General features: G+C 36.5%; 2 protein-coding genes and 1 long non-coding RNA gene across 3 annotated transcripts; all 3 read right to left on the bottom strand.

Annotated features, from left to right (window-relative positions):
- Positions 1-19,513: 19,513 nt before the first annotated feature.
- LOC115228093 lies at positions 19,514-20,047 on the bottom strand. Its single transcript, XR_003883184.2, has 3 exons — positions 19,781-20,047; positions 19,607-19,750; positions 19,514-19,573 (listed from the first exon to the last, which is right to left on the bottom strand). It is a non-coding gene; the product is annotated as an uncharacterized LOC115228093 (long non-coding RNA).
- Positions 20,048-20,075: 28 nt separating this feature from the next.
- On the bottom strand, positions 20,076-20,624 carry LOC115228088 (endoplasmin-like). The gene has a single exon (XM_029798756.1). The coding sequence runs from the start codon at positions 20,622-20,624 to the stop codon at positions 20,076-20,078; it is 549 nt and encodes a 182-aa protein (XP_029654616.1).
- A 472-nt stretch (positions 20,625-21,096) lies between these two features.
- LOC115228092 (endoplasmin-like) lies at positions 21,097-21,615 on the bottom strand. The gene has a single exon (XM_029798759.1). It carries the CDS (start codon positions 21,613-21,615, stop codon positions 21,097-21,099), a length of 519 nt encoding a protein of 172 aa, XP_029654619.1.
- Positions 21,616-22,637: the final 1,022 nt, after the last annotated feature.

The raw sequence follows: 22,637 nt of genomic DNA, 5'->3' as shown, positions 1-22,637 counted from the left end.
GCCCTGGGAAATATTGGAACGAATATTGTCTTTATATTTTATTGATACATTGAGCGGATTCGAGACGAAAGTTTATACCTTAAAAGCAAAAGATTTCAAAATCACAAACTAGTTACTTGCATGGATAATGAGAGTGAAATGCAAACTATGGAAAATTTTATTCATCGAAATAGCCTTCCTGGAATTTGTCAACTGCAACGGGAATTTTTACACTCTTATTTTACAATAAAGCGGAAAATTATAGAACCAATTGTCAACAAATGCTCAATTTGTAAGTTTTCTATTCCACTTAAAGTATAGAATTAATGCAGGTTTCCGATCTAGATTCCATGTGATTTTTAAAAGACCAAATAAACGATTTCAACCTGACCTTATAAACATTAAAAAATTTAATGATTCAAATGATGGCTACAAATGGATATTTACCGTCGTTGATGTCTACAGTAAGTATGCCATCTGTAAAGCAGATCAACCCCTTTACATCTGATACTTGTTCAATCGTAAAACCGTACTTAGCCAATAAATATGACTTCATGGTTCCAGGGTGACTAGCTCGTGACTTTTCGGTATGCAAGATCGCGTACAGGTGATCATACATCTTTAAAAAATACACTCATTTCAATGGGCCACTCCACAGAGCTCCCTTTCAAATTTAGCACGTGACGGATATAACCTCTCCTTATTGGCTGCCAGCACATGAACCTGGTCTTTTTTTAGTATTCTACGGATCATACAATCCATATCATCGTACTCATGTGGCTCAAAGTCCACAATACCCACATAATAACTAATCAATGAAATTGCATACTTATTCAATGCATGGGATAATGTCCTAGCATTTAAACTAGTTTTACATAAAATTGCTGCCTACTTCTGCACTCCCCCTAATATTTGGATCTTAGTTTCAGATAGTATGAGCGATTTGAGGCTCTCTGTGATCCCGAAGTACTTATAACCACCGCGATCCTCCAAGAATTTGATCAAATCGTCATATAATCGTGAATTAATCGCCGACTTGGAGAAATTTAATTCCAATCCTAATTTCCCCAAGAATTCGCTCACATTGAATTGTTTTTATTGTTCACAAAACTAAAGCGCAAAGAACAAGGAAAAATCGTTAACGGGGAAATAAAAAAAGACACCAAAGTGTCTCAATGCTAACCACAATTATAGTGAGCAACAAGTTCTCTTAAAGACCATCCGGGCACAGAGGATTCTTACGAGTCTTTCAGGCTTCCGGCAAGTAGTCTTTCAATCATCAACAATCTGCGCTATAATATTTTTGTAGGTGCATAATCAATTTGCGTGAATGACACCAAATAAGTAATTTTAGGGAGTTTGATTAATCTCATCAAACCCGCGACATATCGTTGGTTTGGGATTTGAGTCTCATCGGTTATCGCAAAATTTTTTTGTGTTCTATAAAATAAAATTTGATGGAATACTTGAATTTGATTGTAAACGAATCCATATATTAATTAGCAATATATTTAGCACAATTTTTAGCTAGTGATTGTGAAGGAAGTGGAATCTGGTTGCATTTGAATAAATCGGTAAACAAAGACATCAATAATTTAGTTAATGGAATGTCACATTTCAAAAAGGCCTTACTTTCAAATCCCAGCTATCAATTTCTGATTCATCCAATTTTTGATGGCAATACATTGTCAAAAAATTTATTATATCATCAAATACTTACCAACGGAAATTTTATGTTTCTTGGAAGTTAACAAAATGCTTTTTTTGAGCACTTAACTGTCATTAAACATAGTATAATTTTTAGCCTATCGATTTTATAAAAATACTAAATTTAATCGATAAAAAATTAAATGTCGAGAATCACAAATCAATATCGTTAGGACTCCGTTCTAGGATAAACCAATAAATATCAATAATCTAAAAATATTCGATTATAACCTTAATTAAAACCGCAATTTCTATAAAATGAACAAATAGGTTGATTAATAAATAATTAACCAAATGAAACTATATCTTATTAGTATTAAACAGTCATTCAGTCGTCCTTTCGTCCTTGCTTGAGCATAGCAGCACACTCTTTGTAGTACACCTTCTCGTCTTTGACTTTGGCATCTCGGAGTATGACGTCAATCTTGAATAGAATATGAAATTAAACTTCCTCGTCGGTCATTCTGTCTCCCATAGTGGTCAAATATGATCTCAGGTCGTCTTCCATTACATATCCAGTCCCCTCGCTGTCCAAACAGGCAAAAGCAGTCGCAATCACGCTTTCAGGGTCAGACTCCTTCAGTCTTTCACCAAACATGGCCAGGTACATCGTGAAATTAAGATTTCCCTGAGCTTCGGCTAGCATTTCTTCCAAATCCGCGTCAGAAGGTGTCAACCCTGGGCAATAAACTAAAATATTTCAACCGAGATTGTTGTAGGTGTTCCTTAGATCATTTTTTGATATTACTCCGTCTGAATCTTGGTCAATTATTCCAAAAACTTCTTTGAAACGCTTTATTTGATCAGGCTCAATCATTGCAAATATGTTAGATGTGCTCCTTTGTTGTCTTTTTTGAGGTCTCTTTACAGTTTTTTTGCTTGCCATTCTAATTAACAGATAAATAATCATGACATACTTTGCACAAACAACCAAGTTATGTGATAATTGATTATTTAAATTAAGTATAAATATATTAAACTATTATTTAAATAATTTTTTAATTATTTTAACTCTTCTGCTGCAAAAACTATTCTTGATATTTTTTTAGTGTATGAGGAAGATTAATGGCCAGAGGATTTCCTCTCTAACCAAAAATTTGACTTCAAAAAAGTATTTCTACTCGCCCAAAACAGAATCACAGAGAAGCATCTCTACATAATTGGAAGAGTTTGAAAATATAAGAATATTTTCTTAAACAATTATAATTGGCAATGAAGGTTGATGTCTTTATCAACATAAATGAATGGTTTAGTTCCATAAACTAGTAATCTTAGAAAATCTTAAATACAAAGCTATAAAATAAGACGTGCTTAATCGGTTTTCCTCATCCTGACAAATCTTGAAGGTCAATTTCACATCTTATCAGACTTATAATATCAAACTTGGACGAGAAAATATAGTTCTCGTCGGTTGGGGATAAAGGCGCTGGCTTAATGGAGATTCATATTCTGATCTCCTAAAGAAGTGTACGTGTACGCTCGCCAATGACATTACTGATTGAAAAGTTAAGGAATCTTACAACTAAATCCAATCCTAATCAAATTTGTAGCATTAATGATTGACATAAGATCAATGATATATTGACAGAGTACCGATAGTCAACTGACATAACATTTTGAAGTACTTTTAAAAAATATATCTAACAAATCAAGATTGAATGGAATAGCCTTGAAGAGAGCTAATGAGCTTTGTCTAATATGCTCAAAAACTAAGCTGTCAGAATTTGTGACCATATTGTACTTTTGTGTTTCCAATTATTTCTTTGTCAGATATTTTTTCAGTTTTTTTAAAATAGCAAATTTAATAAAATAATATTAAAATTAATAAAAAATTATTTACTTTTTTCTTAATATAATATTTAAATCCAATGTGAATTAGTTTGATAATTTTCAGATTTTCATTACTTATTTTTGTTCTTAATCAATTAAAAAATTTAATAGATGTTATCAGAGTCGCCGTTATTAGTCCTTTTGGTTGCTTTTACTTTGCTTATTGCCTTTGTTTATATTGTCCGATTTTTAAAGTAAATATCTTTTGATAACCTTTAAATAGATCAGATTACAAAACAAAAATTAAGCATGCAGTGAAAAAAAAGAAAAAAAACAAAAGACAGAATTCGAAGAATTCGACCCAAATTGCCCAAAAGGTTGATTTTTCTTCAGAACGAAACAAAAATGTATATATAAATCAGGTCATTTTTGATGAAAACAAAACCAAGACTGTAAATAAAATTGATTGTAATTTTTCATTTTAAGTATTTTTTAGTACAAAAGATTATTGAATCTCTAAATGTTCGTCTTTCGGGAATTGACAACTTTCTTCGTTCATTTTTTAACCACAACAGAGAAATTGAGGATTCATTTCGCAAAAAACTTATTATTTTACAACAAAGATTCTCACATGTTGAAAATATCCTGGAAAAATCACACTCTTTGTATAAACTGGAAAAAATCTTGTTAAATCGAAAAATTGAGGAATATTTGGAACGACAGAAACAGCTTTCTTTTCAAAATTTAAATCTTGTTCGAAAAAATGCTGTTTTAGAAGAGAAAATAAAAAATAGAGAGTAAATTGTTGTTAATCAGGTTTAGAGCTCACTGTGGACGCGTGGAGGCAGCGTTTGCTCAAGAAAAGATGTCCATTCTCCAAGAACAGTTATGCAATGCCAACAGAAAGTTGGTTGTTGCTAATAACAAAGTGGAATACATGAAGAAACAGTTTCCAGTACGAGACATATATCAACTCGACAAACACTGTGTTGAGACTATGAACAAATTAGTTATTAAAGAAGCAAAAGTAGTTCAACTGACAAATATTGTCGCACAACTAACACATGATCTCCAAGTCGTGGAGTCGTCCCTCGAAGATAGGAAAACTCAGTTAAAATCGTTAAATCAATTGGTGGAACGATTGAGTTGGAATTATTCCGGCAAAGTTGACATTTGTTCTAACTACGAAAAACTAAAAGACGAATTGGCTGATGCATTTGCGGAGATAATTCAGTTGAAAGAGGAAGTGTTTTCATAATAACATTCGCTTACATTTTAATATAGAATTAATAAAATTATTATTCAGAATCTTTATTGCCTCTATTCCTAATCCAATAAACAGTCAATAATTAGGTCATTGTAATAGTTGTTTTATTGAATTTAGTTATAATTGTAGCTTTAATTGATTAATTGAATGTATAAAAATTTTTTATTTACATTAAGACCACGGTAAAAACAGAACAAATGAGTCACGTGATCCCGATGCACTTCACAAGCGAGATCATCTTCTTCCCACAAACCTGCACGAGACCACACCGGGCGACTAGTCGGTTTTACAGCCACATAGAGCAGCATTTTGAAGTTCAGATTTGTTTCTATACCACCAATGTTTGATTAATCTGGACGGCCTTGATTAAGCTTCCTTGATTAATCATTTTCTTTTCGAATGAGAACCACTTTTTCATATTCAAGGAGGTCCAGATTAACCATTTTCTTTTCGCATATCAGAGGTATGTTATCTACATGTGGAGAAAAGCAGAGATGCATATCAAGAATCACTCCTAAAATCCCCTGACTTCTGTTGAAAGGTATGACGATATTATTGTGAAAAGGGATGTAGATGACTGTTTATCTACATATCAGCATTCAATACGAGCTGTCTGTGTGTGTACTATAAAATTAAATGCCATATATCTTTATCGACCATTAATCAAAATTAAAGCTATTATCATAATCGACCTTAACAGTGTTATTAACAGACTTTAAAATACCACTTAAAGTGTTTTTAACAGATGTCAAAGTACCTATTTACAGTAAAGTACCTCCGTAGGAGCTATATAAACAATTTTACAGTAATAAAATTTACAGATGCATTCATACACGTCAAAAGCAATCGGTCAACTGGCTATGATTGTATACCTAGCGAGTTACTAAAACATGTTCCGGTTATTGTTAGGAATATAATCACCGACATATTGAACAAGTCATTGGAACTTCACTGTTCTCTTAATCTCAATTCACAAACCTGGAAAAAAAGTCACTGGATGGAATAAGGGCCATTATCTTACTTTCAACTATCAGAAAAACTTCATTGATCATAGAGCTTAACAATATCCGAGAGCCTGTGGAAAAATACCTCTCTAAAAGTTAAAGTTGGTTCTGAAGTAGAAGGTCTACCTCAGATGTCGTATGGTGTCATATATGCCTTATTTCAATATGTCAAAAATACTCAAAAGTATTCCAAATCCTACAAATGCATTCGACATCACTAACAGAGAAAAACTCATGAATATCCTAAAGAAACTACTTGACAAGGATTTTCTAAGATTAATAAGTCTATTGCTTTCTGATGAGAATTTGAATAAAGCATTCAATGAAATTTGGCACCAATATTGTCACTCACAAGGAGATTCCCTGTTCTATTCATTATATATCTCGAAGCGGCTTTTTGAAAATATCAAAGACATAATCGAAGCGGCATAGTGGAAATGCGTGGTTCAAACGAAACCCTTTGTGGGCTACGCAAAAGGGCGCTTAACTAACTAGACCAGCGTTTCCAAAAGTGGGTGCCGCGGCACCTTATGATGCTGCGGTGATTTATTAGGGGTGACGCAAAAAATTCAAAAAATTATTTTATTGAATCTCACTGAAGGTTCCATGCATCTAATATGGACCCCGGCGTGACGAGTGACGCCGCCATCAGTCATCTCACTGCGGAACCGGATGTCTTCATTGGCTACACTACAAAATAAAAAAGGGACAAGAGGGGACTTCGTTTGAATTAGTTAGTTTTTTGGTAAAATGTTCTCTTTCTGTCTTGATTTTCACAAAAAAATAATAATAAAATGTGTTCCGGCCTAAACGATAAGTCTTTCTCATCTTGCGGCACGACCACAAAATACGAGATTATTTAAAAATCTATGTGATGAAATGGGCGGTTCTCATACAGGATTATTACTGCACGCTGAAGTTAGATAGTTATCAATTGGCAAGGTTCTAAATCATCTGATTGAATTACGCAAGGAACTATGTATTTGTGAGTCAGCAAAATCGTCAAATTTTTAACAAATATTTATTTAAAATATTATTTAGGGGTGCCAAGGATAAAGTTAACATTTTTAGGAGTGTCGTGAAAGAAAAAGTTTGGGAAACCCTGAACTAGACAATGCCGCTGTTAAAAACTTTGCCTTTAAATTGCCCCCAAGAATGGCAAAGGAAATTCTTTGGAATAGCGAGCTCGTCTCGCGACGGTCGTCTCCGAAAGAAGCGCACGTGCATGCTTGACAATGAACAACTGGTCACATACAAAATCATCACGAAATCGCTCAAGATCATTTGAATACTGTCTCCTATGGACGTGTGAACAAAGTAAAAACTCCGTTATCGGTCCTCAATTTTTATGGGCCCAACTGTTGTCGCGCAACTATCTGCGTACGTGATAAATAAAAGTTGTATATTTAAACACAATGAAAACATAAACAGAAATTTGTACTTGGATTTTATATACTTGATTTTTTTCCTTTGTTTTCAATACATATCTCTTCAAACAAGGATGTTGATCATTGTTCAATTTAAAATCAGTTTATCGTGAGAGACTGCATGTTGTGCATGATATTAGGGCGTTCCTTTTATCAAAGATCCCGAAATAGAAAGATTATTTATTGATAAACAACACTATTCATTTTCTTATTATTCGCACATCCATAACAATAAGAAAGTCATAGTCCTCTCGTCGAATTTGCGAAACTTTGTTGGACAATTTTGTTAAACCTCCACATTCTTCTTGAAATTCCGATTTTTCGAAAGCTGTCTAGATCGTCTGCATCTTCTAGTAACAATCAAACAATATCCATCAATTTTTTTTTTATTTTAATGATATTTATTTGAAAAGAAAATATAAGTTAATTAAGGTTGCTTAAGAGCAGAAAGGATAGCGTGGCTATTACCCCTGACAACGGTTGTTGAAAGGCGTTGAAACAGCCATTCGGTCTCCCTTCTATCTTTCGTCTGAACCGAGATCAGGGATCCAAGTTTCCTAATGAAAGAGATTGATTCCGGACCGAAGACTCCAGATGACTCCACAATAATCGGTTGAACTATGAACCTGTCCTTGAGCTCTGAATATTTTAATTTTTTGATTTTTTCGTAGTTCTGTGAAGCATATCCTGGAGAGGAGGCTGAGGCGATCAGGTTTGTCTCTGAGTAGGTGTCGGTGTAGGCGCAGTCCCAAACAAGGCACTTCCCGTTGGTGTACGGGAAGATTGTTATCCCATCAGGTCTTTTTCCGTCTGTGCGGATGAGACCAGGAGGCTCCAGCTGTGCCGGGAAACCAGCTGCATGCAAAGCGTTCTTGACAATTAGGTTCATTGCGTGATGTCTTGGAAACCGGCCTGCACTGCGTCTGCATGAGAGAGCGTGCCGTCCGAATTCGTCAACGGAAGCCCTGCAACTACAGCGGTGCTGGCGACAGATCTTCATGCAAAGGCGTAAGGAGATTGCAATTCGCAATGTCTCGTCGTCCAGTTTGTTTCCGACTGAAGGGATAGGACATGCATTGAGCCACGCTCCGGATTGTTTTTGTGAAGCGCTTCTAAGGCATGCAAGACGAGATTGATCAGAGACCTCTTCCAAGTGGTGGTAAATTGACATAGAATGCAGGTCGTCCCAACATCTCTGTGAGAATGAGTTAGCAGGTGTCTTGAGGCCTTTGTTCGACCAAATTTCGATTGCCATCTGATACCAGGAGGATGCGTTGCGTTCAGTGGAAAGGGGGAGAACAGCAACCACCAGTGAGTCACACGACAATCGAGAAGAGAGGAAAGCGGGTAATGCAATATCTGCTGGAGAGCGGAGACCAATGCCTCCGAATCGTATTGGAAGCGTGGCTTGGGTCCACGAGGCTTCGTCAAAACGAATGTTGTAGAGATTTTCGGCACTGTGTTTCAGCCCTGTTTCCAGTTCTTTGAGAAGTTCAGGGTTTATAAAGCAGGGGGCAGAGCGGAGAACGTGTTGTAGCTTGGGGAGTGATATGAAGTTTTTCAACAAGAAAAACCCTTCGTGAGCGTCCAGGATGGATAGCCTGCTTGGCATAAACTCAAAAGTGGATAATTTTCCGGACAGTATTTTCTCGATTCCTTCCGAAAAAATGGGAGATCCTAAGACTTCAAGCGACCCTTTCCTGGTTATAATACCACCCGGTAAGACTGAGTGATATTTTTCCACTATAGTCGCGAAATCTTCCTCGTTGGCGTTGAGGTTTATGATCTCACATTTTGAAGGGTTCAACTGTAATCCAATTTTGTTCAGACTTAAAGCGATTGATTCGATATCCAAGATGACTTGGTGAGCAGGACCACCAATAGTAATGTCATCCAGATACCAAACGTTGAGCGGTGATTTTACGGCGTGTGCTGTTGGGTTAACGCCCATGGAGAAGAGTAATGGACCAAGGGGGTCACCTTGTTTCAAACAATTTTATGAAATTTTTTAAATAAAATGAGCATATATTTATTTATTTAAATTTTATATAAAAATTAAAGAATAAGTAAGGAAAAATCCATCTCGTGACTTTTATCAGTTTTTGTTGTTCAATGAAATCATTATTTTGCAGTAAAAATAATTTGATCATTTATTCTCCAATTAAATTGCTATGCTGGAATTTTGAGTATACTTTTATTTTAAACTACAAAGTAACGATCACGTCACTACTATCAAACTAAATATCAGTCCAAATAATAATGTTCTTAATTCCCTTTCAAAATGTGGAACATATTTTGCTCAATTAGACTTAGTAAATCCTACAAAGTTAAATATATATGATCTACAACAAAAAATACACGTCCAATCCTTGTATTGACATTACTTAATTAATTAGTAATTTGAATAAAAGGATTTCAGTCTTTTCTTTCATCGACGATGCCGGCACACTTTTAATTGCCGATAAAAGAGGAAATGTCTTCCAGGGTCAAATAAATGGAAAAGAACTTTTGTTTGTTTGCAGTCATATTTCCAGCGTCACTGTTTTGGTATATTTTGTATATTTTTGAGAATAGTGTGATGTGGGGCCTCACCTAATTGCTACTGGAGACCGCAATGGTAAAATTAGGATATCACTGAGACCTCCGAACTCATTTGTCATTAATTCTATATGTCTTGGTCATTTGACGGACTCAAATTCTCCAGACAGTGCCTTAAAGGCCCTCATATCTGTCACCTCTCACTTTAATCGATTAATCTCAGTTGGTCAAGTTAGTCAAATTGGTTACAAAATATTGACAGGACAATAAAATATTTCTCTGGGACGTCGACTCTGGCCTTCCTCTGCACTCCTGTGTTTTAGATCGGGGGATTCAGTGCCTTGTGTGGTGTGACGAGTGTTCTTTGCTAATACTTTCTCAGTTTGTAGATTTATAATCATAGAGTAGCGACAATAAACTGGTGAGTGTTTCTCTCGATATGGATCGATTGGAGGTGTCTGCGGAGTATAATTTGGAGGACAAGATTGCTGATATAGTCATATTTAAGGGACGTTGTTTGATGGTAATTACAACTTCGAATCAATTTATATCTTTCAATGTACTTCCTGGTGGATCGTTGGAGGTATTTGTTGGGGTGAGATACTGTTTAGAGGGATTTATGCTTCCCGGAAAATTTTTTTGAATGCTTCAATTCAGTCAGGGATTCAGAGTTTTTTTGTGACGAAATTCAAAATCTGGAATCCTAAATTTGATTTTTTATTTATAATATTTCAAGATACTTTTAATATTTCATCTTGAGAAATTTAGTGTTTAAATGTTATTGATTTTAAGCTTTAAAATCTGCGAGTTCATAGTTTCGTCGAACGGCTTGCACGCCTTGTCGTGTAAGAAGAGTGCCGGTATAATTCCTCGCCACATTCAACTTAATGACGTTTTCAGGAGGGCTCCAGTCGGAGGATTTCCCTTCCAGTTTAAAGCCAGTCGACCTTTTCCGGAGCGACATTAAGCATCTCGAAGAGATGACGACCTTTCCTTTTAGGGAAGGCAAGTCCCTGGTTTAGGACGCCATCTCTGTCGACTCTTTTTTGGCGACAATGTCACTAATACTTGCAGCAATCGGGCTCCGCCAGTCCTCAGACCGAAAAATTCGAGAACGAAATACCTGTGTATTCCAGACTCTTTTGAGTTTGCCCCCCTTCCCTTCTAAATTTCAGGAATCGTCGCTAAGACCGCAACTCAACTCCTCACTGGCATTGGTAGAAGAATCTCCTAAAAAACAAACGACCAGAGGAGGACAAGCTGGCTCTTTTAGCTCGTCTCAGTGCTCCGTATAAACTGCCATTGAATACGCAATGCAGCGTTGTTGAGTCGACCCTTAGGATCTTGACTACTCTTTCATCCATTAACTCGAGCTAGCATCTAACTTGTTTTATTTATCACTTGGTGCTTAGCATTAGAAATTGTTTTCTTTTTGTGATTATTTCCTATTCTGAAATTGTTTGTTTCATTGTCTGCATTGTTCGAATCTTGCCGTCTTTTCACAGTCTCTATATGATTCCTCAATTGTCAAAATTAAGATTAAGGCTGATCAATAGAGCCAGTTGGAAAAGTCCTTGCTGTCTCAGGGACCTCGGAAAGGACGTTTCGGTTTAACTTTCATATATACTCGTGTGAAAGAAACGAATGGAAAGGAGTGCTCCGTAAAGAATCCGAAGCAAAAAACATGAAAGGCAAAGCAGGTTGGGAATCTTTATTGAAACATTTTTCGAAATTTTGAGGCAGCTGAGGTGGAAATATTGCTGACATATCGGGCATCTGAACCCGTTCTCCCTGGAAATAGAAGAGAGACATTTCGTACAAGCTACGCATGCCGTATCATGCGTGAACATCGTCGGAACCTTATCTTCGCCACCCTTTAATCAACAGTTTTGTCAAGTGGTCCACGTCAACAATTTGATGCTTTTTTGAAAATTGGTTTTTTTTAAAATTACATGGATAATTGCGTCATCATGTCCGAGTCTGGTAGTCGCAATTTGCCTTCTTTCCAGTGTCGTCGTTTTTTCTAAAGAATTTTCTGTCCATTTTACACCTATTTTTTCTCTCCAGTCGTTTCCCTCCTTTTGTCCTAAAAACAGCTATCGGTTCTTGATACCTTCGTATTCGCACGCTGAAACAATTTTAAACACCCCTGTTGATTTAAAGCTTATTTCAGGAGCGAACATTGAAATCCAGCACGAAAGGATTGGTTTTCGCAATTGCTTTAACCTCGCTTTTGCTTTCTACCTTTCATTCATGGCCCCTTCCCTTATCCTAAACAGTCTAGGTGCTAAGCGAGGGCTGCCAATGTCTGGTCTTCTTCCGGACTTGCGTTTTTGTAGATCAATGCGTCTCGAGAAACTGAAGTTAAAAACTTCTGAAAAACCTTTGAACCCAAAATGATCAACGCCAGCTCGCACGCCTGAATGCAGCCTGTAAACCGCATTCCGGTGACTAGCTAAAGGTGTTACTTTTGTCCTCTGCCGGACTTTTGCTGGAAAACAAGTCTAGGCTCGACTTAGAAATATGCCAGGCTCGTTGTATGTGGGACAAAACGGTCGACCGATACGATTTCCACCCATTTTCTTGCAAGCGCAGTGCCGGAAGGTTTTTACGGCATGCGTAGCCAGTCTGCAATAAACAATTAATTGGAATGGGAAGCAGTGTCCAAAGTTGAATTTTATTGAGACAAGAAAGAAAATTAAAAAACAATTTTTCGAAATAAATAAAATTGGTTTATTTCCACAATTTTCCCAATTTCAAATGAAGAATAAGTAAACGAAAAAATTTAAAAACGAAACAAGGAAAATAATTTATTAGCCATCATTCAACTCATAAATGTTATTCCAAAGGAATCTCCTTAGAATTAAAGAATGGATTAGATAGCCCAGACTGCAAACCGTCCTTCAATAGACATTGAAGCTACTTTACTGACACTATTACCAGACCTCGCGAATGGTTTGATATCTCTAAAACTAACTTAAACTAAGCACATTATGGTATTGGCATGCACAGTGTTGGCAGTCACTACGTCGTCCTCTTGAGCTGTCCTGTCCAGGTTCTTAAATTTGCTCATTGCAGACTGCCCCGAAGCCTGGACTGCCTTGGGCTTGTCCATGTCCTTCACTTTGCTCAAATGGTTTTTCTTGAACTCGTACTGAAATGGAATAAAGTCGAATCCCTAGCAAATAACCACAAGAGACAAACTCCGCCAATAAGACTGGTCTCACTAGTCCAGATGATGCACTTGAGAGGAAGACTAGTCAAATCGAGAACTGCTACTCTGAGGACTCACATGGTACAATACATGTTCTTAGAGGACATTTCGACCACATTGAGAGTGGCATCGTGGGCAGCAAATGCCAAGTATTTCCCAGAAGGGGAGAATTTTACATCATTGACGAATCCGCTGTAGCAACTCCTCGTCTCCAAGTACATGTCGCCAAACTTCCCACATTCGCTTTCCGAAGAGGATGGATCGAGATCTTTGGTGTACGTTGAAAACACTCTGGAATATCCCAGAACGTTATACATTACCTGACTCGAGAATCAGTTGATCCACAAGCCAACATGACCTCATCTGGGTGCCAGTCAATGCTAATGTGACCAATGACACACAACCAGGTAATTGTCGACAGAATGGGCTTCTTTATCCTCCTTCCTGTATACCAGTTGTCAGACTTTCGGTAGAAACACACGGAAACGAGTTTGTCACTGCAACCAACTCCAATTTCTGTCCTATTAAAGTACTAAGCAGCAAATAAAGACACCTTTAGGGGAGACCGACCCACAGCAGGCACTGAACTTGATTCCAAGGACAACCAACTGAGGAGTCCACTTGCCATTCTCTAACGACCAGACGAAGGCGTTCCTGTCCTAACGTTGATGGAGATGTATTTACCGAGGAACAAGACAGAAACTTGTCTTGGTTGGGATACCAACTCAGTCGGGTGACAGTTTGAGTGTGTTGTCCTAAGGTCTCGGAGTACTCCCACTTTTTGCCAGTAAGTTTGTAAACACGGATTTCCTTGTTTGAAGGGGAAGCAACAAGAGCTGGAATTAATTAATGAATATTAAGCGGATAAAGGGAATTAAAGTTATCTATACTTGTGCTGTTGTTGTTTAAGGCAAAACAAGATACTGAAGGTATGTTTAGGTCATATATTTCCCCCATTTTAAGATCTATTTAATAATGTACGTTTCGTAACAAAACCAAAATTAAATCACAAAGTCGTTTAATTTGGTTATTTTATTATTTTTAAACTAAAATAGGTCATATAACATTTTTATTTTTATAAAAACAACAAAAATTATATATTTTAATAAAGTATATATTTTAATAACCATTTTTAATAAAAATCTTAACCACAAGTATATCAAATAAATACTAGCTTGGAACGCGAAGAGTGTGTCAAAAAGCCAGAAAAAGACAATCGTCAATTAGTTTATTATTATTATTATTTGCAACATACGTAGAATCATATTAGTTATAATTTTACTCGTGCAGCATTAAAAACAATCCTTTGAACCAGCCTCCTCCAACCTCCTCTGTCGTGAGCGAGTTTCCTCAGCTCGTCCAGATCCTCACCACTCCTTAGCCTTTTCTTCACACATTTCAGGTCTCCGTCAAGTGTTTCCGCAGCGTAACACGTGGACGTCCACGGAAGCTCGATCCCTCTTTCAGGAAGTAGCCCTCCATTGCTATGTTAGCTGGGGCAAGCATGTCCATTCGTAGAATATGGCCAATAACCTCCACCGCATATTGACGATTTCCACACTCAGAGGGCCAGTTCTGCATCTATTGTATAGCGATTCCTGGTTGATTCTTATAGGCCAGTTCAATCCGTAGGGATCTAAGTTGCCTGCGGTGAAAAGAATCGAGTCCACGTTGTTCAGTACTAGACATTCCCCAGGTCGCCGAATTATATGTCAGGATTGGTTTGACAAAGGCTTCATACATCCTCAGACGAAGTGACGTACAGAGTCGTCGTTTGCCGATCCACTCTTTCTTTATCTTGTTCATCGTGGCCCAAGCGAGAGCCTTTCTTCTGACAATATCATGGCCGTCCCCAAGTAGAGAACCGAGTTTGTTCGTTTTGCGCCAGGCTTCACTTGAGCTGCTCTCCATCCTCATGATTTCAACGATGTCGGTTTTTCCAACGTTCATTTTAAGGAACCATCTGTTCAGCTCAGCAGGTGCCACTTCAAGGAGTCGAAGTAAGGCCGATTTGTCGTCTGACACGAAGTCGACGTCATCTGCAATTAGTTTATAAACTAAAAAAATGAGAATAAGTTCTTTTCTATGTAGATTGATGTTAAAAAACATTTTGACTCGGTCGATCACAAATTCTTAATCCTAATACTGCAAAACTCAGATCCTCGGTGTTGGATGGTAGTGTTTATCCAGAAACTTATCACCCAATCTAAAATTCGTGTAATGTAAATTTTGTAATTTAATAGACTTTGCTGATTTTTATATGTAAAAATGATGAGAAAAATTAAGGTATTTTCGGAGGTTTCTTTTCTTATTATCTGCATATTTTTGTTTAAATCCGACAAAAATTGATTTATCTTTAAAATGAAATAAATTTAATTTAACGATAAAATTGACAAAATATGAAACTTACTTTCATTTTTCTATAGCAAGCTCGTTATGAATCGCAAATGTCTCTTATATTTATAGTTATGATAGACTGTGGCACTGCATCATAGTATAATAATTTGAGAATAAATTCTTTGTGAATTGCACTAAATTATGGTTTTGTTGTGGCTTTTTTAATGGTTTTAAAACTATCAAAGTAAAAAAACTTTTAACAATCTACGGTTTTAAACCCAGAAAAGTTAAAAGATCTTCAGATTAATAATTCGGGAAAATTAAGTTCTTGAACCATAACCTACAAAATAACCTCAAAAATCATACATGCACGAGACTAATGGAATTATTGTTTATAGCAGGGCTTCCAAACCTTTTGAGAGCTCGTACCCATAAATATTTTTTCACATTCTCTCACATCCCAAAAACATTTTCTAATCATATTATGTCACGGGTTGGATAATACTCCGGGTTGGGTAATAGCCCCTCAACGTTATTTAAAAAATAAATAATTTTGGAGAAATCTAAAAAAAGATACAGAAAATTATCAGAACCGTTAATTCTACAGAAGGATAATGTAAAAGAATTTAAGAATAAATGTATGGAAACAATGTGTAATTACTTAAAAATCATACACATATGCGGAAGCCCTAAAACACCATGGATTCATGGTCAGGTAAACTAAACTTTATGGATAAAAAAACTAATTAATTGCCTAAGTGCAGAGCCTTAGAAGTGAACAGAGAATGGCACTCCACGCACCTTTTCTTCTCTGGCACTGTAGACCTTTGAGAAAGTGCTGAGTAAATGTCAGGGAAGGATCAAACGAGACACTCTCCAGAGTCCTCTCAAGAACAGTTGACTGCATATTACCCTGTAGAGACTTGTCTACACCCAGCAGTCTTAAGTACCTCTTGTGGTATTTGGTGACCAGTCCATCCCATGGCATCACACACGGAATGACATTGACTTTGAACTGATGCATTATCCCTTGCTCGTTTGCAAGGAAATCATACTTCCTCCTATTTCCACTTACACTTTCTGCAAACTGCAAACTGTCTAGGCACGTGATGTCCACATCCACAATAACAATCTCCCCGGTGACCTTATTGTGGACCACAATATCCGGTTTGTGCTGGACAACAATCGAGGTGCGTATGGGGGTATCCACTTTAATGCACACCTTTGAGTTCTCACACAACGATTGAACTCGATGGTTTTGCAACTTTCTGGACCGTCCCAAGACTCACTTATTGCAGAGCAAAAGACGAAGGGACTTCACCATCTCGTTATGTCTCCATGTGTAATTATAGTAAAGCATACTCCGCACTTCGTGGCTAAATGGTCAATGGTCATTGCCTTACTTTTACAGTTATTACACTGTTTCCGTTGTGAGAATAACCTGTCTGATCGGGGAGAGTCATTCCCATATTTCAGCCACGTTGATGACGACGATATGTCAATTTGCGGGTTGTCAAGGCGATGACTCGCTATCCTAATGCTCGTGTTTTTCGGAACACGGAGGGTATCCTGACGGCTTAACCACAGCGCGAGTCCTCCCCTGCGAGCCAGGAGGAGGGATTTTGTTCAGCTTCTTCAGTGAATTCATTGATAGGTTCAAGCTAAGGCGTCGATCGATGCACTGAAGCAGGGTAGGCCACCCATTCCTGGGTATCCTGGAAGCTCTTTTCGACACATGGGAAAAAACGGATTTAACCTATTCCTCACAGGTCGTGCGACGCAAGAATAAAAAACTTAAATAAATGATTAATGCTATGTAAATTTTTCTAAACTCGCTGTCAATCAGTGTTCTATCGTGTTAATAATTGTTTTAATCCTTTTATAAGTGTTTAAGTATTTTTCAAAATTAAAATCTGATAAAGGAAGCAGACACCGAGGCCGTTTTGTCTATCAAATGAATATTGCAACGAGATATAATTGTTTAATTTTCCAGCATGAAAATTCAAAGGAAGAGAATATGATTCAATGTCTGACTATTTCAAAGATTAGCGTAAATTTAACGGCGTCTTTGAAGTATGAACAGTACCCGTATCATCCTCAGCCAGAAAATTCTACAAGACCACGATAAGTAATTCTCGGCAAACACAGTCAAGAGCTTCGAAGATGGTCGTGGCTCTTTTTAGTGCACTTCTATAGAGAAAATAAAGAAACTCAGGACTGAATTATAATCAAATAGACTATATACTATGTAAGCGTTCAATGGTATAAGTATAATTCTTAGTAGAATTTTATAACTCGTGCCTTTTCTTGAACCGGTCGAGTCATTTGTTTGATGCTTTAAATCAGGGGTTCTCAACCTTTTTTTTACTTGTCAACCCCCTGATTTTTTTGACCCCCCTAATATTTAATCGACCCCCTTAAAAATTTTATATACAACACAGTATGATGTCGGAAAATAGAGTAGCAATCGTGCTTTTCGTTGCACAATTTTGGATAAGTCTCTTTCACTTTGATATTTTGCCAAAAAATAACTGACGTTTTTGAATTTTCATAGTATAGTTTTAAGTCTGGATTGAATTTTAAAGTAATTAATTCCTCTTGAATATTTCCTTTTTCTTCTTCTGGCTTCGACAAAAAAGGATTAATCATCCAAGATGGAATTTCTAATTTAAAAATATCTTGGAATAGGAGAATCAAATCTTTTCCTATATTTAATAAATGTTGCAAAAAGTTGTTAATATCTTCATAATCAAATGTTTGATAAATTGATTGGAATTCGGGAATTAGTTTAGATGATTTATCTTGTGTAGAAGCTTGATTATTTAGATCGCATAATTTTTTGTTTCGATCGCATTCAGTTAAATTATTTTTGTTTTTAAAAAAAAACAAATTTTGGAAAAATTATTTCAACTATAACAACATCGTTTAATTAATAAAATATTAGTAAACATAAAATGTCACCGTCCAGACCGGCCGGGGCGCCAGATCGGTCAGGTCAATTATCTAAATACAAAACAAATATTTTTCCTACAAAACATTTCATTGCAAAAAAATATTGATAATAAAAAAATAAAATCTTATTAATAAAAAAGTTCTAAAAAGTTGAAAAGATTAGCATTAATCAATGGTTTTAGTTGAATTAACTCGAGACACCCTCGAAAAAATTAGGGAGTATTTGGAATCAGGCCACCCTGATGATTCCTTGAGTTCGGAAGAAAGGGCATGAATACGGAGATATGCCAAAAAATTTAGTTTCAAGGAGAACAACACCTACATTTCTAAAAATGGCTCAAAGTTGCGTTTTTTTTGTATCGAAGACACAGAACTTAAGAAACTACAAAACAAAGGCCTTTTGATCTCTTGTTCGGAACTGATTTGGAGAAACCAAATAAAAAACTAACAAATTCTGAGGTCGTGAAAAAAAAGAAAAAAGCCCTTGAAAATATTGTAAAATCGGAAGAAAAAATGAAAAGGCGGAGAAAATGGAAATATGATGAAGTTTAAAGTGGCGATGAAATTTTAATACGCCATGATGGGGATGCAAACCCGGGTTATAGAAAATACCCATTATACGACGAGATATCTGCACAAAAATATATTGTGAAAAATAGGGATCGAGAACTCGTAACGATAATTAATGAAGAGGATGAAAAAGATCAAAGGATACATATTAGCAGAGTAAAAAAACTTTAACTGCAAATATTCATGGGGTTCGTTCTGTGTTTTTTCTCGTGCCATATTTACTTAATTGTGAAATAATTGTGCCATTGTTACAAATTCGACGCGGCCGAAGGCCGCATAGGGAAAAATATTCACATTTAATCATCCGGCCGTAGGCCGGATTGTATTTTAGAGTTTTAATGATAAAAATAGAAATTTACAACATTTTTAAAAATTAAAAATGGATTTTTCTAATAAACTTTATTGTTGAAAATTGTTTGGCTAACCTTGGTTAAAGCGTTTTTAAATAAAATGCAAAATCAATACGGTAATTATCTGGAAATGACTGGATGTTGGTTTTTTATGAACTCAGTAACTTCAATATTTTTGCAAAAATAATATTAAAATCAACAAAAGAATGACCAGAAAAAGAAAATAACTTCCGAAAGGTAGTTTTTATTAAAAATTTTATACATAACCGATCTGGCGCCCCGACCTATCTGGACGGTGACATAAAATAACCGGGAAAATACAGTCCTAAAAATATAGAACAAAATAATATCAGCATCCTTAATAACTAATTTCTCTTAAAACGAATTAACACATTATAGGTAAAAGGCAAAGAAAAAAACACCCGAACAAAGAATTAAATAACTAAACGTTATAATTCCTGATTAGCCTAAATCAGATTAATACAGAAAACCTCAGTAACAGGATCAGCAGTGATGTCAGCGTCCTCTGGTTGAGGCAAGCTGTCAGCCATTGATGGTTCAAAAATCTTATTAGACGTATCCCCCTCCGATGTAACATCTACTGAATTTTCGATATCGTCATCAATTAAAAACAACTAAAAAACACTAAAATACTTAAAAACTACTTCATTGGAAAAATCGTCATCATTCACTTGCAAACTATTTTTCAAATGTTTTTCGGCACGATTAGCAAATCCAATCGAATCACGCGGGGTATATTGAGACCTCATCATGCAGATCTGATAAAAAAACTTTAGAGTGTCCACCCACTCGGTATCATTACCACCATGAACCTACAAATTATCAACACCAAGTACATCAAAGTCACTCTTCAACTTCTTGACAAGTGAGCTATATGGATTTATTTCCAAAATCTTTTTCATTTGCATATAATATCTACCAATCCTCAATCCTTGTCTCTCACCTGGCAGTTGGATCCTGAGCCCTGTGAGCGGTCTGTGCCGTCATTATCCTCTCCATATTTCCAGTCAGTCCGTCTGTGTCGGCCACAACCACACACGACGTATTGACCAATCGGTGTGACAATTTCACTTTGGAAATCAAGACGTTAAGAATTGACTTAATTCTGTCTCCAAATTCCTTATACTCGACTTCCAACTGTGCTCTGCGCTCGGCGACTTGATCCGACTCAGATATCTCAATATCTCCTTTAGCAATATTCTGGAATCTTTTTCCCTTGTGTTCCGTCAGATGCCCCACTGCATATTCATCCACGGGATCCAACAAATATAGTATCTCATAATTCCTCCGCATAAGTCGTTCCACGAATGGGGACTTTTGGACAGTTTGGAGGGAATCTCCGCCAATGTAGTAAATTGCGGGTTGTTTCGGATCCATTCTGTCCACATAGTCATCCAGGGTTGTCATCGTCTCGTTCGAGATTGAAGAGTAGAAATGAGTTATTTTTGCAAGCCGATTTCTGTTTCCAGTGTCTTCATTAATTCCCATTTTAATTCTGAAATAAAAAACAACAAAAGCTACTGAATTCCATATTCCTTCCAAAACTCCTGTCTTTTTTCTTCTGGGAGTTTGGAAACAGTTTCAATAAATTTTCTGATTATTTTCTTTCGGATTATTTTGAGCAAGTTGCTCTCCTGCAATTGATCACGAGAGACGTTGAGTGGGAGATCGTCAGAATCGATCAAAATGACAAGAAAACGCAAATATGAAGGCATAAACTCATTATCATTGAAAATGTCTGAAATAAAAACACGGCGAACATATAACTTAAGATCAACCACCAAATGTACAAACTCTAACATTGTTCTTTGGCAAGTTTTCAAGCACAAGCTTGGAAGGGACAAAGATCATTGCCGAAAAGCTGACATCCCCCTCTGCCTTAAAGTGACTGTAGAACATGACAGGGCTGCTATCTTTTGTCAAATGCTGGTAGAATTCGTTGTATTCACTCTCCTCTACTTCACTCGGACTTAAATAATTTGTGGGGGACAAACTTTCTTTGCCAAAGAGGTTTTACCGTGTTGACATGTTTCCAATATTCTTCGGTCCTCGGTTCCTTGTTTTCAGACTCATCCGAATCGTACACGTTTTTTTTGTCGCGTAAATATATCGGAAAAGACAAGAATTGAGAGAACTTTCTACACATCGAATCCAATTTGAAGACTTCAAGGAACTCACGACTTTCCTCACGGAGGAATAGAATAATTTTAGTTCCTCGTCCCAAAGTATTCCCACTCGGATCGGGGACCACGGTGTATGAGGAGGCGTCAGATGTCCAAATGTACTGTTGGTCGTCGTTGTGTTTCGAGATGACCGCCACTTTCTCAGAAACGAGGAAAGAAGAGTAAAATCCGACCCCAAATTTTCCAATTAAGTCATTTTGGCCCTCAGTGTCAGAATTTTCAAATTTTTTGAAAAACTCTGAAGTTCCAGAGTCGGCAATGGTTCCCAAATGTTTTATGAGGTCTTCCTTAGTCATCCCAATTCCTGTGTCTCTTATTTCCAAAGTTCCAGCCTCGGGATCGGCCTATTTTATTATTATAGCGGGGAAAACTTTGATGTAAATTGCCATTTCAGTGTTTCCCTCAAGCACTTGTGGTTCTTTCAAAGAGAGAAATCTGATCTTGTCCAGGGCATCAGAAGCATTAGAGATTAGTTCTCTGAAGAAGACCTAAATGTCTAATTTCCACAAATTTGCCTCTTTGTTGCGATATAGTGAATTGATAATCAAATACATTATTCGTTCCACGTGGGCATCAAACTGCATCGACTGGCCTGACTTGCTCAGGTCAGCAAGACTTCCAAGATCGTAATTAGTACTTTGACTATTACCTGAAGAAATCAAACCTTGGTTCGCTCATTGTTCCAGTAGATGGAGGAGGGATTGGTCTCTCGATCGACTTGGATTCTTCCTGTCTGCCTAATCCTACTTCTGAATAAATTTAAATATTTATTAAGTTTATTCACCGAAGACGAGAATAATGAAGAAGAGACTTGACGACACAAAAAAGAGTGACCGCATGTGCAGACACGTATTACTCTTTATTGAATGTATTTATATTTGTTATTAAGGTTAGCCACATAATTAGATTAATTACAGTTCTAAAAACAATTAATATTATTAAACTAAGGTGTTCTATTTTCTCTCTTTTCTTGGAAATTTAAGTAATTTACTTTAATTCTTTTTTAATTTTTTTTGTTTACATATGTATCTTTTTCAAAGCTTTGGTTTTATCTAATCTCATTATTTTTAATTATTAAAAAATAATTGAATAGAATTTCTATCGATGACTTCCTGGTGGGAGAAATATTGCAAAGGCATAATCAATAACAAAGAATCTAAAACAAATTTTAGATTAATGGGAAACACTTCCAACAAAAGCGTCCCCAATGTAACTCTTAGTGGTCAACTAAATCTATCAAAAACAAATTTAAAACGCTTCCCCACTAACTTAATCGAAAACAAGGAAAATTATATACGAAACCTTGACCTTTCAGACA

This window comes from Octopus sinensis, unplaced genomic scaffold (assembly GCF_006345805.1).
Source record: "Octopus sinensis unplaced genomic scaffold, ASM634580v1 Contig09387, whole genome shotgun sequence".
NCBI classification, from domain to species: domain Eukaryota; kingdom Metazoa; phylum Mollusca; class Cephalopoda; order Octopoda; family Octopodidae; genus Octopus; species Octopus sinensis.
This window is presented reverse-complemented; position numbering and strand designations above follow the sequence as displayed.

What these genes read in the sequence shown, in the direction of transcription:
- LOC115228088 (XM_029798756.1), bottom strand. Translation starts at nt 20,624, where the DNA reads ATGGGAATTAATGAAGACACTGGAAACAGAAATCGGCTTGCAAAAATA.
- LOC115228092 (XM_029798759.1), bottom strand. Translation starts at nt 21,615, where the DNA reads ATGACTAAGGAAGACCTCATAAAACATTTGGGAACCATTGCCGACTCT.